This window comes from Trachypithecus francoisi, unplaced genomic scaffold, assembly GCF_009764315.1.
Source record: "Trachypithecus francoisi isolate TF-2019V2 unplaced genomic scaffold, Tfra_2.0 Lachesis_group4, whole genome shotgun sequence".
Lineage (NCBI taxonomy): Eukaryota > Metazoa > Chordata > Mammalia > Primates > Cercopithecidae > Trachypithecus > Trachypithecus francoisi.
Window position 1 is genome coordinate 133,336,433 of NW_022681469.1, and position 23,429 is coordinate 133,359,861.

A 23,429-nucleotide genomic window follows, 5' to 3' on the forward strand; every position below is an offset into this window, starting at 1 on the left:
TTGAAAGTCAGGTTCCGATCTTTAGCCTAGGAAGGTTAAAAAGCTGGTAAGTTATTTTCTTGTCACCCTTAACAATAACTGACCCATAATACATTAGCAATCTGTCCCTAGATTGTGTGGAATCAGATAGTTAAAATTAAATTTAAAAACTTAAAATAGTTGTCATCACATTAAAAATACATTACATCAGTTTAGATGAACTGCAAGTAAATCATCCCCTTACCTTTTAGAAGATAGAAAGTTTAGTGACTACTATTTATATACTTTGAATATTTTATGTTAGAGTGGTCATCATCGTTTACATGGATTATTTTCTATGTCCATTTCCAATCCACAAATATCAGGGTGTCTGTTACGTAACAGTTAACATTTCAAGCTTCTCTGAAAAGGTGTCTTTATATAAAACAAGAAAGATAACTGCATATTATCAAAAGGTCATTCAGAGATTTTAAAAATAAAATCATTAGGGACCCATTAAGAAAACCACAGCAATTAACTATACTTTTAAAAATGTATATAGTAGCACAAAAATCAAAGTCTTAATGGACACTCACATGAGGTAGTTCATTTTGGTTTTGTTTTGTTTTAAACATAGATTTCTAGAGCATTAAAAATAATCCTCATAGGTTTGTTAAACCTTTAGCGGAAGATTACAGCCCATGTTTTTGTCTTTGGTGAATAGCTGTTTGTCTCACTTTATTTACTTGGTATTGGATATTTGTCAATGTCATTTCATATCTACAGAAAATTCTTACGCTCTGTGGAGGTAGTGAATGTGTGTGTGCGTGTCTGCCGGAGGTCACATGACAGTTTCATCCCATTTGGTGGAGCAGCTTGACTTTTTTTCCCCTTGCTTTTGGTGATGGTTGTGAGTGCAGAAGTTGATTGACAGATGCATGCCAGAAACCCCCATTCTCCTTTTCAAAGACAACATATGATGGATTGCGATCTCTCAGCGCAGCAGGACACGGGGACCATGCAAGCTGTAATTGGTCAGGTATGGAGTCAGCCATTTCTCAACTCCCCTTTTTTTCCACAAGGGTCTCACCATATGATTCACATCATTCATATTTACAGTACCATCTTTCTATCTGTATCTTCAGCTACCTGCCCGTGTAGTGCTGAAAGTGCGAAAGGCAAAAGGCACCCATTAAATCTGACCAGGGAAACCTCAGCTTCAAACTTCAATGTGATCCTTTTAAACAAAAACTAAAACAACAACAAAAACACGGAAGGAGAAATCTAATTTATAATTTGATCTGAATGTTTCTTAAAAATCTATTTTAGAAATTTGCTTTCTTTTTAGATTTTGATCTCCGAAGGAAAGAAAGTGCGAGAAGAGAATCAAGTGTGGTTTTCTAGGTAGTAGTTAAAATTTTTCTAATGCTGTTCAATATTTTTATTTTGACTGTTCTCTCCTTCTCTCTCTCTCTCCCTCTCTCACTTTATCCATATCGGAAATATAAATATATAGATACATGTGCCTTGACTTCTAACCCAGATAATGTGTGATTGAGCCGGGTGAATGTAGTAATAGTCTTGGCTGCTGCAGAGGGGCAGGCTGCAAATTAAACACTGCCACAATCTGAAAGGTCCAGGTGGTCTGCTCGCGCTTCCTAATGCAATCCAGCACAGCAGCTTTAATAAACAGCTCTATTTAGTGCCTCCTCCTTGTATCCAGGGAGGTGAGCTGGTCTGGGGCTGCTGTGATGAAATGCCAGAAGAATATCTCTCAGAGGCCTCACAAGCTGATTTTTAGAGCTTTCCTGCTCTGTCGTCTTTGTCTTCCAAATGGGTCAGTGAGTCTTGCTCTTTCTGTTTGGTGCTTTCTGTGAAGTCAGTAGTTTATGCTTGTGTTAAAATGTTTGCGTTGTAAGCTAAATCAGAAGACGAAAAGGATCGTTGTATTTTCATTTGCCTTCAGATAACTAAAGTGGTGAAAGGAAGGATAGTACCCTGCTGCAGAGGGAGGGTGATTTTTCTGACTATGATGGGGGTGGGGTGAGGAAAAAGGAAATATACGTGGTTTCTTTTTCTTTTCTTTTTTTGTAATGTATTTTTGACTAAATTTTTCTAAGTTATCTGTGTTTACTTATGTATTGTTAACTTCTAAACCAGACTATGCTCACGAATATTTATAAACTCCTAAAAGTTTTTTTTTTTTTTTTTTGTACACTTTCCAATCAAGACAAGCTGGCAAGGCAACGACATAAAATTTGTTTGCTGTATGTTAATAGCATGGTGGAAAATATGTCATCTTATTCTGTTTTCAACAAAATTATAGAAAAGCACTTCAGGGTTCTGAAAGCACATGGTTTATTAATACCAGCATGCTTGCTTCATAATGTATTTTTAGATGGAAAATGTCAAATACATAATACTATGTTTTCACAGGCTCACACTATTTTAAAAGAAGTAGATATTTGGTTCAACAGAGAAATATTTTTTAAAACTTTTAAGGTGGTTTTTGTTCTATAGACATATATATAAAGTGAACTCTGTAGGCAGGAGAAAATATATAAACTGATTTTATATACTCTTAATACCTGTTTCACTGTAAGTATTCACTGATGAGCAAATATATCAAATACAGCTAAAATAATAGTGGTGTAGGGAATGAAATAAATATCTGTTACAGTAGATGACTTTCGTGTATTGAAATAAAACTTGAGCCCCTAATCACTGTCTTGTCCTGTTTAATAAAACTTTTCTTAGGTTGCAGGTTCTGTCTTCTGTATGGCATAGTTATGGTTCTTAATACTGTGCAGAATTACTGTGCTTCAAACTCTAATAAGAAATAGGATTTCCTTTTTCTATATATTTCTGCTGAAAAATCAGGAAAGTCACTTGTAGTTTGTTATTCAGTATTGTTTATTGGAAATCAATTGTAAAGGTATATACTTTTTAAAGGCTCAGGTATATAGTTAAAAAAAAGGAATCAGTATATATTTTTACAGATAGTAGACTTAACTTCTAATTTGTCAGGATTTAAAATTAGCTATTATTACATAGCTCTGTATTTTATATGTATTCTTTAGTATAATGTTTAAAGGTTCCGTATGTCTAAGAACTCTACATGTTAATGACTTATGAATACATTGCCAATAGTTGCATCAAAGTAGTCACATGCTTTCTGAAGGTGTTATTTCTCATAATTTGTTCAAAACTCCTCAAAATACCAAGTCAGTAAATTACAAAAGCAATTGTGCTGAAGGTTGTAAACATTTCTATGCTAAAAATGTACAAACTAGAATGCTTATTTTTTATTTGAAATTGAAACAGTAAGTATTTAAAAAGAAAGAAAACTAGAATATTGCCCTATATGCATACGATAAAAGTCAGAAAGTCTATATGGAAACCATATCTAGAAATATAAAAAAGAAAGGTGCTATACATATTTGAAATGAATTCATTTTAATAGTTATAGCACAGATAAGTGTATTTACTCAAATGATTACTTCTAACAGTAAGGAAAAGATTGTGAAAATAATTTTTATTGCTCTGCTGTCAATCAAAATCAGAAAGAGATGGTTTATTTTTTAGCTCTTGACTTAAATATCATCTTATATCTACTCAGCAGGTGTGAACAATCCCATTTAATAATGCAAATGTATTTGTTTCTTCTCAAATACATTTTGGAATAATTATTATTTTTGTCTTTTTTTTTTTTTTTCCTGTTCTGAGTCCTGTTCCTAGATGACTTTGGGTTGGAGGAGCAAATAACCAGTTTTCAGTCAGAATATTGAAAGATTCCTGTGAAGTATGAGCTTTAGATTTTTTCATTCGCTCTTAGGATGAAATATCCACAGTTGCTTCCACTGTAGGAAAGAGTAGACTTTTCTGTGTTTCTGGCCGTGATCCAGCTCAGGACACAGCACTGGCTTCACAGAGTAGAAATTGCTCATATATGCCTTTCCCCCAGGATTTCTCCTCCCCCAAGCAAGCAATTAAGCAGTCTAGTACTTGGAAGAACAAACTCCCTGCCTAGTATATCAAGATCAAGAAACTTGGTTCATTCACACAATTTTTGGAAATCAAATCAGATTTCTGACAGCAATTACCTGTAGTTAGCTTCCTAACCCCTTGAACGTAGGATGGATTGTTATCCAGGGGATGATTTTCCATTCAATTCAATTACACAGTTAAGCAGATTCTGATCATGGGTTCGATTATCATTTAGAAATGAAGACTTGCATTTCCGTTTCTTATGGCCATTAAATGTTTAGTGCTTCATTTCTTTTTTGGCAGACCTGAGCTTGTGAGTGACAGATTAGTTCATCAGTACTGCGGACCCCCTGTTTTTGTTTTTTCTCATCTCATACAGTCGGGTCACTGTGTCCAATACTCCTTCTGGCACTGCTGTCCCCAGAGGACCTAGCCAGCCCACCATCCTGATGCACAGGCCTGAGGGTCCCGACTGGCTTCACGTCTATAGACTGACTTTTGCAAATATTGCAGAACAGAGGATATTAAATTAGTTGTTAATAAAAACAACAGATGAACCAAATTAGATGAAAATATTTATCAAGTATATCTAAGAGTTTGCTGGGAGTGGGAGAGAGACAGCTGGATAAAGTGATCATGGATGCACTTCCAGTTGACATTGCTAAAGTACTAGAAGAAGAGAGAAGAGACCATGCATTCTATAGCATTAGAAGTACAATAAAAAGCTGTTTACAATTTCCCTTACTGGTACAATGGATCTTTTATTTTTCAAAGTACATTTCGACAATTTGAAGTGTTGTAAAGTTGTACGTCAGAAGACGAATGCAAATGTCTCAGACAGTGCTCAGTATGTGTGCATGCATTTGGCTTAACAGTATCTCCATGTATGTTTTCTCATATGGAGATTTTAAAACCAAATATTTCACTGTTATAGCATAAAAACAATTAATTTTACACGGATGGTATAATCCCTTGTTCCAAAAAGTATTTAATGTAGATTTAATAATAATTTGCTTACCTAAAATATGCTCAAACTGATGTGCGATGCAAGTGGCCTAGGGAGGGGGGACATTGGCATGATGTAAATAACACACTTGAAGATTGCCCTCAGTCAATTTAGACTGATATTCATGCCTTATATATAAAAATGAAACACTGGGGCTAACCTAACCCTGTTTTACTCATGCAAAGCGTAACTCCCATAGACTCTTAAAAAAAGTCATTTTTGTGGGTGTGAATGCTGATATTTTTGAAACTGACAGATTGCTTCAACAAATTGATGTATTTTGGGAGTGTGAAATTATTACTGCTTGAATTTTATTGAGAATACCTTTTCCCCAAGGTATTATGGATGAATGGTATACTAGAAAAAATACAGATTAATTAAGGATTATTCTTTCTTATACATACTGGTGCTAGTATTCTTTTGATAAGTGCCGGACTCACCAAAATTGAATTTGTAGTATGTATTGTTTATTAACCTAAAAAGCTTCACTTAATATTTCATTCATACTTATAGGAAAGTTTTATGTTAACATTTTACATTTTACCAGATGGACTTAATTTTTATTCCATTTAGAATTTTTAAAAATTAAAGCAGACATTTAAATGATAAAGTCAATTTTGTCCATTTAAGTAAAATTTATCAACATAGCAATACTACTGTACAATAATGTTAATACTAAACAAAAATTAGATGAACTTGGGTCTTGAAACTAAATTTTCTTTTCTATCTCTAAGATCAATTAATGAAACTATAGGATTCAAGTATCATTTTCAATGCTTAAGAACTTAAAACTTTTTGATTCTTACCTCTAACATATGCAGAGAGGTGGCTGCAACTTTTAAAATACAAATGCTTATGAAAGAAAGTTTGCACGTAATAAGTTTCCTGCGTGTAAAATCTATAGCATTTGTTTCGGAGGTAGTGAAGGATGTTTCTTAATTGACCTTTTCTTTGCTATGTAAACTGCATATTACCAGTTTCAAGTATTTTTCTCTTTATTGCTATGAAAATGGGAATATAATTAACATGTCTGCAAATATTGAAAAACTTCACTTTTCAATTGCATTGTGATATTGTACAAGCTGTACTCTTTTCTAATGCTTGATTGAGTAGAAAATAAAGTTGTGACATAAAGTGCAAACATGAAAGGATCAGACTTGAAGAAACAATGTGCCAAAAGATAAATATTGACTTTAATTTGAGCACTAAAAGAAAATCCAAATTACACAACTTTTAAATTAATTTGTAATTTATGGCCAAACCTTTACTTGGGAGATAATAGCTGCTCTATATGTAATCTCAAACTTGGATTTATGTTCTTTTTCCCTTCCCTCCCTCCCTACATCCCTTTCTTCCTTTCTTCTTTTGTTCCTCCCTCGCTCCTTTCTTTTTTTTTTTTTTTTGTAGGTGAAATGTGTGTCCAATAAAGTAAATTACCGAGTCAAGCTTTGCTCTGTTAGCCTATGTAAATTGCTCTGTTGAGCCATCTTGTCTTAAACTGATCCAAAACTGTAATCAAGATTTGTACCAGTTTTGCTTTTCACACATTTCTTCTGCATCTCAATTTGAAGAAGGGATTGTGAGTGAAACACTATGACTACATTTCAGTAAAGATTTGTTTTTCTTTCTATTATTTTCTTGTTTTTCCCAGTTCCACAATGTGAGCCAATTATGGTGAATATTGCTTAATTTTTGTTAGAAAAAATCCTTCCTGGTTTGCTGTCTGCTTGTGTTATTTTTCTATACCCCATTTATAAATGATAATATTTTTGTTATTTCAGGGATAGCACTTCTCATAAATGTAAAATCGCTGTATGTAAGTAACAGCAAAATAATTGAAAACATCTTTGATTATTTACGTTAAAGGAAATTCTCTAGGGTTTAAAACACTTGTTTTTCAGGTTGACTGGTCTTCAGAAAATAGCTTTTTGTTTTATCAGTAGCTTTAAAACCCTCATGATATGAAAGACTCTTTCTTCAAAAGACAGACCTTAGCTATTGATACTTGGCACTGATTCTAGTTGAAATGCAACCCTATTCCTTTCAACAGTGCTTTTCTAACCATAAGACAAAAAAAAAAATTTGAAGATCAACTGAGTATTCTAACTTTCACCTATTTTCAGGCTTCCCCCCACCTAGGAGGTATATTTTTCCTGTGGGAAAAGGTGCCCACCCAATTTCCAGCACTTCCCTAGTCCTAGGGTCAAAGATGCAAATAAACGTGTTGACACCTTTAATGAAAAGAATATAGTCGCTCAAACGTATTGCTCTGACATTTTGCTCTCTTTCTTCAGTGCCATTTCTCCATTAGCTTTTCTTCTCCTTTCCACTGTGAACCAGAGTCAGTTTGATGAGTAATAACTGAAAAGTGAATCTTTGTGGGCTTCCCAGGCAGGAAAGGGCACTGGAAAGAGAGACAAGACCTCGAGCAAAACAAAGCAGAAAGGTAGCAGAAGACTCACCAATATACTTGCTTCTTTAGTTTATATTTCTAAGTTATCCTGTAAGCTTACCTCACCTAGCAATTCAAATCACACACGAAAAATACAGTAAAACAATACGTTAGCACAGGAGAACTAGAATTAAAAAACAAAGTCTAAGAAAAGACTTCACAGTGCTTGTGCTGTATGCAAATTTCAATATTAAGGAAAACTTTTCTTTAAATCTTTGGAGCTTTTTACAAGAGGTTAACCAGGGCTCCGATGCTGTGCAATAGCACGTATTATTTCTGGAGTTTAATATGATGCTGACTCTGCATATTTTATGACTTTGATTTTTGATGAATAATTTAAAACTATTTTTGGAAGAAAACATTTATCTCTAACACCTAAAAACTTAGAAAAACAGGTATATTTTGAAAAGATTGCATACCTGTTAAGTGGTATTTTTAGCATTGATCAGAACCCAGGCAAATTCCTTTTCAAAAGGACAAAGTACAACATTTATAGGGAGCTTAGTTTTCAGTGGAGAATTCATATACAGATTTTGTTTAAAGGAAGGAGGTTTTTGTTGAGAGTAAAAGGTAAATAATGTACTAAGACAGAAGCAAGGATACCAGAAGCCATAATTGATACTGAGGAAATATGAGAGAAAAGTAGATATTTCTTAAATCTTCAGTTCTTTTCCTCCAAATTGGAAGGGCAGAATGGGCAAGAATGGAGCTGGACACACAATAGTAGGGACTATGGCAAGCCAAACTTGCTTCAGACAGAGCTAGTTAATTTTGTAAGTCTCAAATAATACTAGAAAACAAGTCTCTTTCAACCTTTTCTCCAAAAGGTTGAGAGTTAGGACAAATGTAAAATGCTGCTTAATGGGCACAAATACAACCAAGAACATCAAACTCATTTCACTTAGTGTCAGTCCTGATGATTCATCATTATAGCCAGGGCGAACTGTGGTCTTTGGGCTGAAACAATTTTATCCATTAAAAAAAAACCCAGAATGTTCCAGCTTGAATCTTATATCCTTGGGGTTACAATATTGAATTCCGAATCGGGAAACTTAATCTTGCAGCCAGATTTGACAAGATGCTGGTTGAATGGTAGGCAGAAGCGATGATTGTGGGATGAAATGCCCCAGGTCAGAAGTTGGGAAAAATAAGAGTTTTGTGAAAGTTTGGCTGTGATATAAGAATGCCAAGTTTGTAAATTTCTCTCCGTTCATATCAGCAGATGGTGTTCAAGGATCTTAAAAGTAAATCTCTGTTGTATTCATTTTCTCTGTTTCAATATTTCCTTAACAAAGTGAGTCTTTACACATTCTTAGGTGCATTTCTTGGTGTGTTTCTAGAACTGCTAATACAAGAGGTGTTTGTAGTAATATTAAAAAGGTCTCTGGGAACAAAGGCTAATATGGCTCAAATCCCAAACAGTCCTATATTGTTCCTAGGTAATGTATTAATCCTAGATTCAAGAACTAAAGTTGTGATTTGTTTTCTGAAAACTTTTTTTGTTTGTAAACAAACCTATATCTAGATTTCTAGTGATGAAAGAATTTAGAGTAAAAATGGAAATGAGGCAGTCTAGCAATCTAATTCATTAACACACATGCACACTCACAGACATACTATAAACATTTTAGGAATCCTTGACTATTTAACCTCTAATAATCTAAAAATATTTTGTCTCTGTTTTCAATCTTAGTACCTGAAAAAATTACGGTAGATGTTTACTTAAAATACTCCTCTCAACCTGGTTGAGAATGGAAAAATACTTTGCAACTTTTTTGTTTTTGTTTTGAGATGAGGTCTTGCCATGTTGCTGAGGCTGGCTGTGAACTCCTGGGCTCAAGAGACCCTCCCACCTTAGCCTCCTGCATAGTACTTTGCGCTTTTAAACATCAAGTTTATGGTAAGAATTTGAGTACATAGTCGATCGGAAAACTGCAAACGTATGAATATTGCAGTTATTTCCTTGCAAAAACAGGGGGGCTGTTTGCTTTGCAATGTACTTCCCTTTGTACTAGTGCTGAAACCTATCAACTGCAATTGCTTTCTCCTTTTCTACCATTATTTATCAAATATAATTTAAACAACTAGTTCAGGCAGAGAGTGGAACATCTGAGTAAAAGTGACAGTACATTAACACAGTTCTTATATGCATGTGATTGAAGTGAGTTAGTTACATGGTAGACTCCTATGAGTATTTTTGAATTTTTTACTAAAAAATTATAACAGTATTGCCTGCATATGACAAACCATTTCAATAGCACAGAATAGTATAAAGTGGAAAGTAAAGTATCCTGATTCCACTCACCACAAATAACCACTGTTAACTATTTCTTATATATCCTTTCAGAGATTTTCTATGCAGGTATATGCAATCCTTATACAATCCAAGTAGAACTATACTATACATAGAGTTCTGTAACTTACTTTCACATATAAAAAACATTTTGAACCTCTTCTCATGTGACTATGAATAGATCTGCATCCTTCTCTGTAGTATTCCCTTTTATGGATATACAGTGATTTATTTAACCAATTCTCTCTTGATCTAGCTTTTAAAAATAAGTTAGTCTCTGCGATCAGTCTAACAAGTTGAGAAGTTTCATTTCTCTTACCATAAAGGATTTCAGAATTTTCCAAATAAGATTTGTTTGAGCAAAAGAACTCATAAATGGTGTCTCCTGGGAGAAGGTTAAATGTAATGTTAAAAGTGAAGAGTAGCTTTATGCCACAAGAAAAGAGATGTATCATTTATATATTGAACACTCAAAACAATTAAAATAGCAATAAAGATCACAATATTGTATTTAGTAACAAAGAGGTAAGAATGACAGAGAATGGCATAAGGAGCTGGTTCTCAGTCAGACACATTATGACTTGAAAACCTTTATGTTTGCTCCAAGCCACCAAACAACTGAACAAAATGCTTAAGCTATTTTCTTTCATGAGCCTCAATGCTGTTTATTAAGATAATTGACATAGATATATGTTTCCAATGCATGATTCAGTTAATGTATCTAGATTAGTGAAAAAGAGACCAGAAGAAATTCATGGTAATTAATGTCAGTTAAATTTCTGTTTTCTATATTTCATATTGTCAGACCAATCCTTCAACCCTGATTCATAGGTTAAATAATGCAGCCACAAGCAGGGCTGAATCAAAACTAATGAGACTTAGCTCTTGAATTCTACTATATTTAGGGTTTTGAGAAGGCAGACAAAGTGTACATTATTGAAATATTTCAGAGAATGTGAAAAGTTATATTTTACGTTTCTTTTAGGATATGACTTTGCTTGTTCTCTTTAATCACATTACCTCACATATACCAAGAAGACAGTAACGTAGGCGGTAATGATATCTTATATTTGAATAAGAGATGGGAGTGTGAGCTGACCATGCCATCTTTCCCTACACAGACTTCCAGAATTGAGTCTATGGAACTGTAGGTGTGTTCTTTTTCCCTCTTGTTTCCTCCCTCCAGATGCTAACAGATGCTAAGACAAGTGAGCTTCATCTATAGATTTAAAGGTAGCTGACTTCTTTGCCTGGAGCTTAAAACGGGCTTTTGCGAACCAATTGCAGAGTATGGCTTTAATATTAATGAACTTGTTTGAACCCCACAACTTTAGAAGTAGATACAGATCATCATCCCCATTTTATAGAAGTGGAAGCTGGCTCAGAGAGGTTATGTATCTTATTTGTAGCCATATTGCTAAGGAGTGGAAGAAATGAGACTTGAACTCATATCATTTTCTGAAATTCCACTGTTTTTCTCTGCCTGCCTTGTAGATCCACCAGGGGCAAACTTTAAAAATCTACTGATGTGAAGGACTCATTCTCATAAATTCTGGTTCTATTTATCTGGGTGGAGTCTGGGTATGAGTATTTTTAAAAAGCTTTACAGATGATTCTAGTGCACTCTATCACAGTACCTCTTAAACTGGATGACTGTTATTTTAAATAATAAAGAAAATACACCTATAACAATTGAACAATGTAACCCCTCCTGCCCCCCCGCCAATCATAACTCAATAGCAGAAGAGGAATGGAGGGAATGTAACCTGGCATTCATTTCATGTATCCCTGTGTGTCTGAATGTGTTTCCGTGGGGCTCTTGTAAACTTCCTGGAATATCTAATGTTTAATACCATTTTTCATCCAGAAAAGGGCTAAATATTTACCCATCCAAAAAACAACAGTAGTAATAATCTACCAATAAGTGAGCACTTACTGGGTGCCAGGCACTTTGCTGGTATAATTTAATCCTCAGGCCAGGTCGGTAAGGTAGGTACTGTTGTGATTTCCACCTTACCAAGTAGAAGGCTGAGGCTAAGGAAGTGGTGCAAGGCCTCCCAGGACAGTAAGTGGCAAAGCTGGAATTGGTCCTGAGAATGCTGGAGGCCAGGTGTAAGTCCTTAGTCATATGCAAAATCACACAATGGAAACATGGGCCTAACATTACCTGTGAAAAGTGTCATCTCTTTATGAAAGCTGATTTCATGACAGCAACACCTCATTGACTCCCTCCCTGCCTTCCTCCTTCCTTTCCTCATTTTCCTCCTCCTACTGTTGCCATCAATAACTGTGGTACTTGGGTTCCACATGGTGGCCTGGAAGATGATCCTTTTGTAAAATGTAAAATGGTAGATCCGTTGGGGAGTGGAAGGCTGGAGGAGCAAATCAGTGCTTTTTGGTAGCTTTCGTCAAAGAGCTGCTCCTAACTTTGAGGCTAGGGAGCCACACTAGCCTCAAATAGTTGATGTCCCAGTCCTCCATGAGCTACACCTTTAGATGCGGCCAACTTTCAATACAGTATCCCAAGTTATTTTCACAAATAACTTTGTAAGTGCCCCATGTCACAGTCAGATGCCTTTAGACTTGTAAGGTAATCTGAGTACAGAGATGTATAAATTCTATGAATGAATAAATTATTCTTTGGTTAAAGAATAATTATTTAATTGTTTAATAATGAAAACTATTCTTTTGTTAAAATTATCATCTTTAGTAAATAGGGCAGCCATAAAATAAGCTAAGGTGTTTTCATAAGTTACATAATAGAATAGATATTTGGGATTATAAAATAACATTTGAGAGAAATCTCACCTTTTCATGATCAGTTTTAATAATTTTTGCAATTTGCTTCACTTTGTTTCTCAAAGCCAGAAGAAATTTTTTAGGGATAAATTATTTGAGTGCCTTTAAGAACTGATTTGGAAATATCTGTTAAAAGTATTCTTTAGCCTGCTCTGCCGCCTGCCACGGCTGCCCGAGCCCGAGTGGTTCACTGCACGGTGAAGACAGATTCCAGACGCCAGGAACTCACGCCTTCAATCCCAGACACTATGTCCAGCAAAGGCTCCGTGGTTCTGGCCTACAGTGGCGGCCTGGACACCTCGTGCATCCTCGTGTGGCTGAAGGAACAAGGCTACGACGTCATTGCCTATCTGGCCAACATTGGCCAGAAGGAAGACTTCGAGGAAGCCAGGAAGAAGGCACTGAAGCTTGGGGCCAAAAAGGTGTTCATTGAGGATGTCAGCAGGGAGTTTGTGGAGGAGTTCATCTGGCCGGCCATCCAGTCCAGCGCACTGTATGAGGACCGCTACCTCCTGGGCACCTCTCTTGCCAGGCCTTGCATCGCCCGCAAACAAGTGGAAATCGCCCAGCGGGAGGGGGCCAAGTATGTGTCCCATGGCGCCACGGGAAAGGGGAATGATCAGGTCCGGTTTGAGCTCACCTGCTACTCGCTGGCCCCCCCCAGATAAATGTCACTGCCCCCTAGAGGATGCCCGAATTCTACAACCGGTTCAAGGGCCGCAGTGACCTGATGGAATATGCAAAGCAACACGGGATTCCCATCCCGGTCACCCCCAAGAGCCCATGGAGCATGGACGAGAACCTCATGCACATCAGCTACGAGGCTGGAATCCTGGAGAACCCCAAGAACCAAGCGCCTCAGGTCTCTACACGAAGACCCAGGACCCGGCCAAAGCCCCCAACACCCCTGACATTCTCGAGATCGAGTTCAAAAAAGGGGTCCCCGTGAAGGTGACCAACGTTAAGGATGGCACCACCCACCAGACCTCCTTGGAGCTCTTCACGTACCTGAACGAAGTCGCGGGCAAGCACGGTGTGGGCCGTATTGACATCGTGGAGAACCGCTTCATTGGAATGAAGTCCCGAGGTATCTACGAGACCCCAGCAGGCACCATCCTTTACCACGCTCATTTAGACATCGAGGCCTTCACCATGGACCGAGAAGTGCGCAAAATCAAACAAGGCCTGGGCTTGAAATTTGCTGAGCTGGTGTATACCGGTTTCCGGCACAGCCCTGAGTGTGAATTTGTCCGTCAATGCATTGCCAAGTCCCAGGAGCGAGTGGAAGGGAAAGTGCAGGTGTCCGTCCTCAAGGGCCAGGTGTATATCCTCGGCCGGGAGTCCCCACTGTCTCTCTACAACGAGGAGCTGGTGAGCATGAACGTGCAGGGTGATTATGAGGCAATTGATGCCACCGGGTTCATCAACATCAATTCCCTCAGGCTGAAGGAATATCATCGTCTCCAGAGCAAGGTCACTGCCAAATAGACCCCTGTACAATGAGGAGCTGGGGCCTCCTCAATTTGCAGCTCCCCCAAGTACAAGCGCTAATTGTTGTGATAATTTGTAATTGTGACTTGCTCTCCCTGGCTGGCAGTTTAGTGGGGCTGCCAGGCCCCAGCTTTGTTCCCTGGTCTCCCTGAAGCCTGCAGACGTTGTGTTGTCACTGAAGGGAAGGGTGGGGGGCAGCTGCGGTGGGGAGCTATAAAATGACAATTAAAAGATACACTAAAAAAAAAAAGTATTCTTTAATTCTCATTTCTGCATATGAGAGTTTACCTATTTATGCATATACAGGTTATACAAATAAAATATATCCTGAGAATTAGGAGAGAGAGAGAAGTAGGATATATATACACACACACACATATATATATATATGTGTGTGTGTGTGTGTGTATATATTAGGCACTATTCTGTGTGTGTGTGTGTGTGTGTGTATATATATATATATATATATTATATATATATATATATATATAAGGAAAATTCCCAGAGGAATTTCAGGGAAGGCTTGAAAACAGGTTCATATCTTTAAAATGCTGATGGAGTCTGAACTATTTGAGATTCATAGCCTCAGAAACTCTTTTATCTTTTGATAAATTAACATTCTGTCAATCATTTATCATCTCTATATCTATCTATCATCTTTTAACTGATTAAGATTCTTGTCTAAATTTGAAATCAATTTCGACTTATTTGCAAGATAAGTTTGCTTTCTCCATCCATCCTTCACAAAAACTCAACAAAGTTCCAGCCAAATGTATGTTGGCACTTCTAAACTCATTTTTATGAAATAATTATATTGTATCATTAAGGATTATGGTGATATGAAGTCAGAGATTTTACCAAAAAAAAGTACATGTTAACACAAATTTTGGAAAACTTAAAAAAATCCTGCGGTATTTCTCATATTTCAATTTCAGTTTTTGGAAATTGAATTCAATAAAGGGCATCTTTTATCTGGCTGTTTTCAACTCACCTTTTTCCTGTCAAATGGAATTTTAAACATTGGGGCCCTGGAGATGGAGTGGGGCTGAAAAAGAGAACTTTCATCTCTGCTTAATAGTTTGAAATGTTCACAAAATGTAATCTTGTTTGCATTTGTGTGTTTTGAATGTAAGGCCAAATAGAGTGTACTCCTAAATATCTCCTTTCGCTTTTACAAATGATTCAGCCCTGCCAGACCTCATGGATATATAGTTAGGAAACAAAATGCTGATTTGGTGAAATAAATCAACATGATCTTCAACAAAGCACTTAATGCTTTGGAACATCAGAAGGGAACATAACGCTTGGTAGAGACAGCGCTGTTCTTTTTCTTTTCGTGTCTGGAGCCTGTAATATAATATATCTTATATCTTGTACCGCCACCTCTCCACACCTGCATCCGTCCTTTCAATGATCACTCTGAAATACAGGGAGGAGACATGGTCATTGTTCAAACAGATAAGCTGAGCCTTGATACCATCTCCTGCAAGAGCCCAGCAATGTGGGAAATTGGGTTGAACCTTTTGAAAGGGAGTAAAAGAGAGATGTGTGCTAGAATCCAACACAGTAGACAAGGATACGAGTTGGAGATTTTGTGTATTAAGATCTTGGTAGGTTTTTTCATCTATTCACACCTCCCTTCCTTCAAAATTTCTTGGTGGTTTTCTTTCTCATCTATTCACACTTCCCTTCCTTCAATATTTCTTGGTGGTTTTCTTTCTTTCTAGTTGGACCAAATCTTTATAAGAAATAGAGATTTAAAGGAAATATTGAAGACAAGAGACTATGCTGCCCCCTGGTTATTTGCTTAAAGTCAGCACATTAACTTGATTACTCAGCACAAATTATGGGCTTAAATTATTAATATGTTTATGAACAAATGAACAGAAGAGTATGTCCCTGACTTAACCAATTATTTATTTATGTTTAGGAAGAATTACCATTATACATTAATAAAAAGGTAAATACGTGCCTCATGCACTCATTTTATTCTATTAGAGTTTCAAGGGACAATAAATAAGACCTTTTCTTTAATTTCTGAGTTTGTTTTCATTTAATGCTTATAGATCTCATTGAAAACTGTGGCTTTAGATCTGCAACCAAATTAGTTTGCTAGCATCTCATGCCCTGCATTTTGATCTTGGGACAGTCTACCAGCAGAAAGTTTGGATCTAATGAAGAGACCCTTTTACCCAGGGTTTCTGCTTCCTACTGGGAGTGGGACAAAGAGGGAAAAGATCAAATTCACATATAGAACTAGAGGCCATGAATGTCACACTCTTATCATGCACCAATGTAATACAGAATTGCTCCTCGCAAGGGTGAGAAATGTGTTCACATGAAAACCTGAGACCACAGGAACAGAGTGCCTCCCACCTTTCTTTATCTGGGCAATTCCTTCCAGCCAATTTTTTCAGGAAAGAATGATACTGGTGTATTATTGAGGCCATTGTCAGACTGAAAATCCAAGCAAAGGGGCTTGAATGGAATATAATTACGGGCTTTCTGTATTTTCAGTTTAGACTGGTACAGAGATGTTTCTTTTCCTTTCACTTTCTCTCTCTCTCTCTCTCTCTCTCTCACACACACACACACACACACACACACACACACATCTCTAACTGTATAACATTTTCTCTTCTGTCTCCATACCCCCTCCCTCCCTTCTCTACAACGGAATTGGCCCATAATCATCTTAGAACAGGTAAAGAGTTGAAAGCATTGCTGGAGACCACACAGGTTGTTTTTTCTCTTCATACTCAGCCTCTTACTCCTTCCCCTTATCTCCTACTTCCCAGACAACTCCTAAGTCTTTCTAGAGGTATGTCCTGGCCTGTAGTGGGAGCATAGTGGGCACTATGGAATGACTGCTTCATTACAACTGTCACTCTCCTAATTTATACCTCAGTAGAATGCTCGTCTCAAGTGGTTTTGAAGCCTCGAGTTGCCTTTGCTCCATTTGTTCTCTCTCAACATTCCTTGTCTGGGAATTTGTTTTTTGTGCTCTGCTCCTAGCTTCATTTCGGAGTGTATAAATGAGGCTATCCTTGAAAACAGTCATTTTCTATTTTCATATGATGTCTAAAAGGAAAGGGCTTCTCAGCCATGGTTCCTTATTCATACTGCATAACACATTTAATTTAAGCAGCCACCACCATGGTATCCAGCACATGCTTATTTTTAGCAAGTCATAATGTTGAATCTTAAAAAGTGAAGGGGGGGGGACACGAGGTTCTTTGTAACAGATCTTAAAAGACAAAGGGGAGTGGAGAATGAGGACACAGAGTTTGTGTTTCAGAAGTTTGCATCGACTAGATTTTAAGTTATATGGGGATCAGATAAACAAGGCATGTCCAAAGGAGCATGACTGAAAAGCCGCTTATACAGTATATACCGTTGTCTTCCGGGATTTCATGAAAATATTCTTCTATTTGTTTAGTGGCAAAAACAAATCTGTACTAACACTTTGTCAACTTTAAAACATAGTCCCTGAAATATTACTCCAAGTGGAAATACTGTGTTACTATTCACTTTAGCAATGTTTTATGCAGTACAAGTGACTGTGAATAATTTTCATTTTTCTACAGTCTGGGAAATGGATTATTCAAATCATGTTTTAAAACTTTTAATACAAAAGGCCACAGAAGAGTATGTTAATTGGCAGCTTCATGCATACTTACAAATTGACAAAGTTAATGAATAATAAAATATAATGAATAAAGAGATTATTTTGGTAGTACTTGGAAAACAGTGACTTGAGTTTAGGATCTACTCTAGTTGGTTCTTGAATAATATTTTCTCAAAATAATGTCTAAGTAAAGTTATGTTAATGGACGATTTTTCATTTCTCTGTATAAAGATAAGCACATAGTAATATCTGATCACTTGACATTTAATTTTTTCTTGGTTTTCCAGCTCAATTTTCAACACACTAGTGAAGATGATTTATACATATACATAAATACCTCTATATATTCATTTTAATGAAATAGGGATTGCTCTACTGTATAAAAAATTAAGGAAAAAGGAATATAGGCAAAGGTAAAAAGAAAATAAGATTTTAGACTAGATCAGTAAAAAATGCAGTGTTGATTGGTTTCATTTATTTGAATGAGTGTCATGCATAACGGTTATAATTTTCAAGTTTTAAATTAGGATTGTGTAATATTATAAAGTATAAAATGGTATCTAAAAATGTCAGAAATAATGTCTGAGACTGAAATGGGGATTTCTCAGGGGTTGCAGGTTTAAGCTTATGATTCCAGAAATAACCTAAGGGAAAATATGTCTAGCACTTGAACTGACACTGAGCAACACTGATATTTGAATTTCAGGTTTTAAACACACACACACACATACATCCGTGTTTCATATTTTTTTTAAATACTATATGGAAACCTTTTTTTTTTTTTGTCTTTTCTCAAGAAGTCAAAGCTTGTGAAACACGTAAAGTACTCCAAGTTTAATGCGTCAACATAGCATTCTGTGGAAGAAGAACATGCCTGGTGTTCTGAGTGCATATTTCAGAGCATTGGCCTCTTGCTGGTCCAAAGGAGTAACATGTTCTCAGGGGCTTGAGCTTCTCCCTTTGGAGGCAAAATTTAGCTGAGTCATTCCTTAGTACCTTTCACGGCTGTGGTTAATATTCATTTTCTTATCTCTCCTAGAAGTGATTTTTCCACTTGGCTGAACAAACCTTTTGTCCACCTAGAATTCCAAATGTCTGCGGCTAATAAAAAGGCAAAACCGTCCATTTTTTTAGTGCCAACTCTTCTTTGTTGTTCTCAATTTTCCTATATTCATTGAGCTTTGGATAAATATCATGTCATCTCTTTCTATAAAACATGGGAACTCTAAGCTGCAAGAGTGCTGCATGGATGTACTTGCGTGAATCGACAACCTGGAAATCGGAAATAGACAGCGGAGTGGAATGGGGTGAGTGTCAGGAGTCACTCAGTCGGTCAGGAAAGCCAGGCAGGAGAGGCAGAGGTTTTGCAAAACAGTGTTGTGTCATGGTGGTATAACGACTGGTACTCGGTGGGTTTTAGAGGAGGTAAGAGGAATAGGAGGGAGTGAGGAGAAACAGGGAATTGATTCTGCAGGTCCCAGAGGAGGAAGGATACTTCTGCATGGAAGAACTAGGAAAATCCAGCTGCCAGGACAAGGGTGCAAATGAGGCTCTGGGCACAGAAACAAGGTGTCTGCCAGTTTGTTGAACCCAGGGTATGGGGGCAGAGCAGGACTAGAGGCTGATATACATGAATGCTCTTCACCATGCCCATGATAGGGTTGGTGAGCAGAGCTGGGGACAGTCCTGAGTGTGGAGGTGCTAATCAGTGATCCTCTGAATAAAGAACGGTTGTGTGATCGGAGAATCTAGCTGGCTCTGTTTTGTTTTCCACACTTCCCAATTTTCTTTACCACTACTGTTCCCCTCCCTGGTTCCCTGGTTCAGTCCCTCCTCACTTCATAGCTTGACTTTGCTCTCCCCACTCCTTCAATTCCCATTCCAATTCACACTGCCCTCAATTCCAGATAAAACCTCAAAACCTGCCATTTTGTATCTTGTCATTCTGCTCACCCACCCACTAATGTGAATTTAAGCCCTCTACAACCTGCTGCCATCTTACTTCCCCAGTCCTTAACTTCCAAGAATCCCCATTGACAGACTGATCAACTCAGATCTTCTTATTGAAAATTTTTCAAACATTTCCCCAGAAGAAATCCCTGGAAAGCCATGTATTGCAGAAATCCCGGGGAAGTCACGCACATTCATTATATTGACCATAGAATTTGAAACCCAATGCTTAATTTCAGAGGTGTCTTCTACATAGCTCAATGTTTCTCCATTACTTGTGTTTTAAAAAGGGATCAGAAGTACTAAGTTGCTTTCCAGAGATTCCTTGGGAATTCATGAGCATCTATCCATTCTGTGTCTTGGAGAATGATTAGAATTATACAAATCAGGACAACTTAATTAGAAAAGATATTGTTAAAGAAGCTGTCTTCCAAGAATTTGACCTCTGAAACTTGTCTTTCTCACTGGCCCACTTTCTGGCACTTGCTTCTCCTGCATCTTCAAGGCAATATTGCTAAGTGGTTAAGAGAGGACTGAAATATCTGTTCAGCTACAGAGGGAGGAATTCCGTCAGTCTTTGTAGAATTGTAAGGTCCCAATGGATAATTTTTTATTAACTACTTGAGGCAGGGGCCATATTTTCCCACAGCCTCTAGCACAATTCTTTGCAAGCTTTTGAATACCAGGCCCATCACCTTTTATAGCTTTTATACCTTGCACAACTTACTTAGCTCCTCTGTGCTTCGGTTCTTGAACAGTGAAGCAAGAGTTATAAAAATCACTACCTCAGAGGGTTGCTGTGAGAATTACACATAAGACAACTCATGTAGAGAATGAAGCACAGTGCTTGACTCACAGAAAACACTACATGTACTTGAGTTAATCTGATTATTGTCACCCATTTACTTCTTTTTGTATCTATCCTCACATTCTTGCTTCTTCACTATTTAAACTTTCCTTGTAGAAGAAACGGAAGTGCTCATCTATCTTTGCCTTTTGTGTGAGATATTGCTGGTTATGTTTCCTGAAGCTCCTTAGTAAGGGGCTTGGCATTTTTTTTTTTTTTTTTTTTTGACAGAGTTTTGCTCTTGTTGCCCAGGCTGGAGTGGAATGGCGTGTTCTCAGCTCACTGCAACCTCCACCTCTCTGGTTCAAGAGATGGATCAAGGTGGATTCTCCTGTCTCAGCCTCCTGAGTAGCTGGGATTACAGGCAGCTGCCACTATGCCTGTCTAATTTTTGGTATTTTTAGTAGAGACAGAGTTTCACCATGTTGGCCAGGCGGTCTCAAACTCCTGACCTCAGGTGATCTGCCCACCTCGGCCTCCCAAAGTGCTGGGATTACAAATGTGAGCCATGCACCCAGCCAGGGCTTGGCTCTTTTTGACCCTAACTGTCTACTCCTAGTTTTCTTACCTCTTTTCTATTTATTTAACTTGCTATTGCGTCCTCCTCCTCTCCAGAAAGAGGCACTCCCAAAGTTTGCTCACAGGTTCTTCTCTTTCTTCTGTATTCCCATCAGCTTTAGTAACTTCAACTATTATTTCTATCTATTCTTTCATTCCCTTGCAACCCTGACCACTTTTTTAGAGCATATCTATCTAGAAAACATCCATGACTTTCCCTTCACAAGCATCATGTTGGATGCTAAATGCATCTTTCCTACAAATCCACTCCACCTGAAAGAATAATAGCACTTACTTTTTACTTTTACTGTGTGCCAGACAGTGTTCTATGAACTCTGCTTGAGTATCTATCTCAACACGAAAAAGTGGCAAAGTTGAGGTTCAAGTTCAAGCAGGCTTACTCTATGTTTGTACCTCTTGACTTGCTTATTTCCACAAAGGCTGACAGCCTTCCATTCACTGAATCTTGGGCCCTCAGTCACCTTGACTCCCCCCACATTTAATGAATGGAGAGAGCACATGGAATCTACCCGGGGTGAAAAATCTCTTTATCCAGTCTTGCTACCACCCTCCCTTCCAGACTTTTGTTCCTCTTGCCTGAATTACTGACGTAATTCCTCTCTAGTCTTCCTGTTCCTATGTTTTCTGTACATCAGTGACCTTCACACATTTCTTTTTTTCAAACAAATTTAACTTCAGAAGCCCCAAATGTAGAGCAGACAAAGGCAGTGGGGCTCTCATTGAAACTGGGAGAAGAACCCAGATTTCCACCTGCTCTAACCCAGATTTCCACCTGCTGTGTGTTAACTTTGTTCACCATTGAGCCAGATTCTGGATAATTTCCTTAAGACATGGCTTTGAATGCATTCTTCCCTATTCTGAAACACAAGGTAATGCAAAGCCCCACGTCCTGTCTTTTCCTGGTTTGTTTTTGTACTCTCACTCCTCCAATTCAGACTCTAAACTCTAGTCTAATTGAACTAGACTATGCAGTTTTCTCAAACATCTGCAGTTTCTTTCTTCCTTATCTCTAAACTTCCACCACAATTTCTGTCTACTTAAATCTTGTCCATCCTTCTGAAGCAACAGCTCCTGCAGCAATCTTCTACCTGTCTGCCTGACCAGTCTGGCCTCATCTGAATCCTCAGAGTGCATCGTGCCTCTTTTTGGCATCCACATTCTGGTTTCTTTTAGGGTTATTATAAGCTTGTGTTCTATTTCCCCTGATGATGACCTCTAGGGGATTACTCCCATGTAGATATGTGTTCAGCACACAGCCTTGAACCTAGACCCGCCAAATACGAACATTTGCAGATGGTGAAAAAAATCCATTCACCCAACAAATGCTTACTGAGTATTTGTTAAGCAAATTTCTTGGCCCTCCAGATACACCAAGGTCCCAGCTGTTATGGCCTGATGGTGGGTATGGGTACATGTAAGCAGATGTGATAAGTTGCTCCTTCCCTGAAGAAGGATGAATTTCATATAGTTTTGGAATTTTTAGAGGAAAAAGATTATCAAGTCCAGCTGACCCAAGACCCTTGTTTTAATTCAAAGAGATTAACTGATTTGTTCAAAGGCAGTGGCCAAACCTGGATGAGTCCTGAGTCCTGTTCTCTGGGCACTTACATCACAACTCTCAAGCCACTTCTGACTGGTCTCTAAGCATAAGGTCTTGTTGATTTTGAAAAATGGGAAAAACAGAGAATATTCTTTGCAAAATTATCTTTATATGTACATTTATTTTCTCTGAAGAATTTTTAAATGATCAAGTCTTTTCTCTTTCCCTCCTCTATTTATCTCCCCTCAAGCCCATTTTCAACAGTCATGTGAACAATTTATGCAGTTAAGTATCGCTTTACTCCTCATTACAGTTAATAAATTACCTGTGACATCTCCTAGACCTTGCAAGTTCCTGAGATTGGGGTGGTGGAGGGAATCTTCTCCCATATTCTTTATCAGGTACAGGTTTTTTTTTTTTTTTTTTTTTTTTTTTAAATCAGGTTCTTTATCTAGTTTCAGCTGTCCTATGTGATTAAAGTGTGCTTGAGTGCATTTTAACAAGTCAGGAAGATAGGGTTGCAGTGCTTAGGTCCCAGTGAGAGGAGTTTACATCACATACAACATGATCTCATTTTAAAAAGTCATACCTATATGTAGACATATATGTATTTTGATATTTATTGAGATGTCATGGGATACATAAATGCCATTAGGAGATCTGAACAAATTTCAATAAGTATTGACATGTTCTGTAAAGTATTTTCAATGCAAGGAGAATTTTAGGAAAATTTAAGCAGTAAAGATATTCTTGGTGTTAATCACTGTTTTTTTTTTTTTTTTTTTTTTGCGTTTGTTTGTTTTGAGACGGAGTCTCACTCTGTCACCCAGACTGGAGTGCAGTGGCATGATCTCAGCTTACTGCAAGTTCCACCTCCGGGTTCAAGCAATTCTCCTGCC

At 37.5% G+C, this 23,429-nt stretch overlaps 1 protein-coding gene and 1 pseudogene across 4 annotated transcripts in view; both read left to right on the top strand.

The window, feature by feature from the left end:
- Positions 1-847: 847 nt before the first annotated feature.
- POU6F2 (POU class 6 homeobox 2) overlaps positions 848-23,429 on the top strand; it is a 507,860-nt gene continuing 485,278 nt past the window's right edge. For all 3 annotated transcript variants that reach the window (XM_033193710.1, XM_033193712.1, XM_033193709.1), the window contains exon 1: positions 848-997. Coding sequence is in view for 1 of the 3 variants with exons in the window: in XM_033193709.1 (XP_033049600.1) it covers positions 893-997 (105 nt within the window). In the remaining 2 variants the exon portion in view is untranslated. The remainder of the gene's footprint in view (positions 998-23,429) is intronic.
- LOC117073160 lies at positions 12,648-14,237 on the top strand (annotated as a pseudogene). The gene has a single exon (XR_004433140.1). The product of XR_004433140.1 is annotated as an argininosuccinate synthase-like (transcript).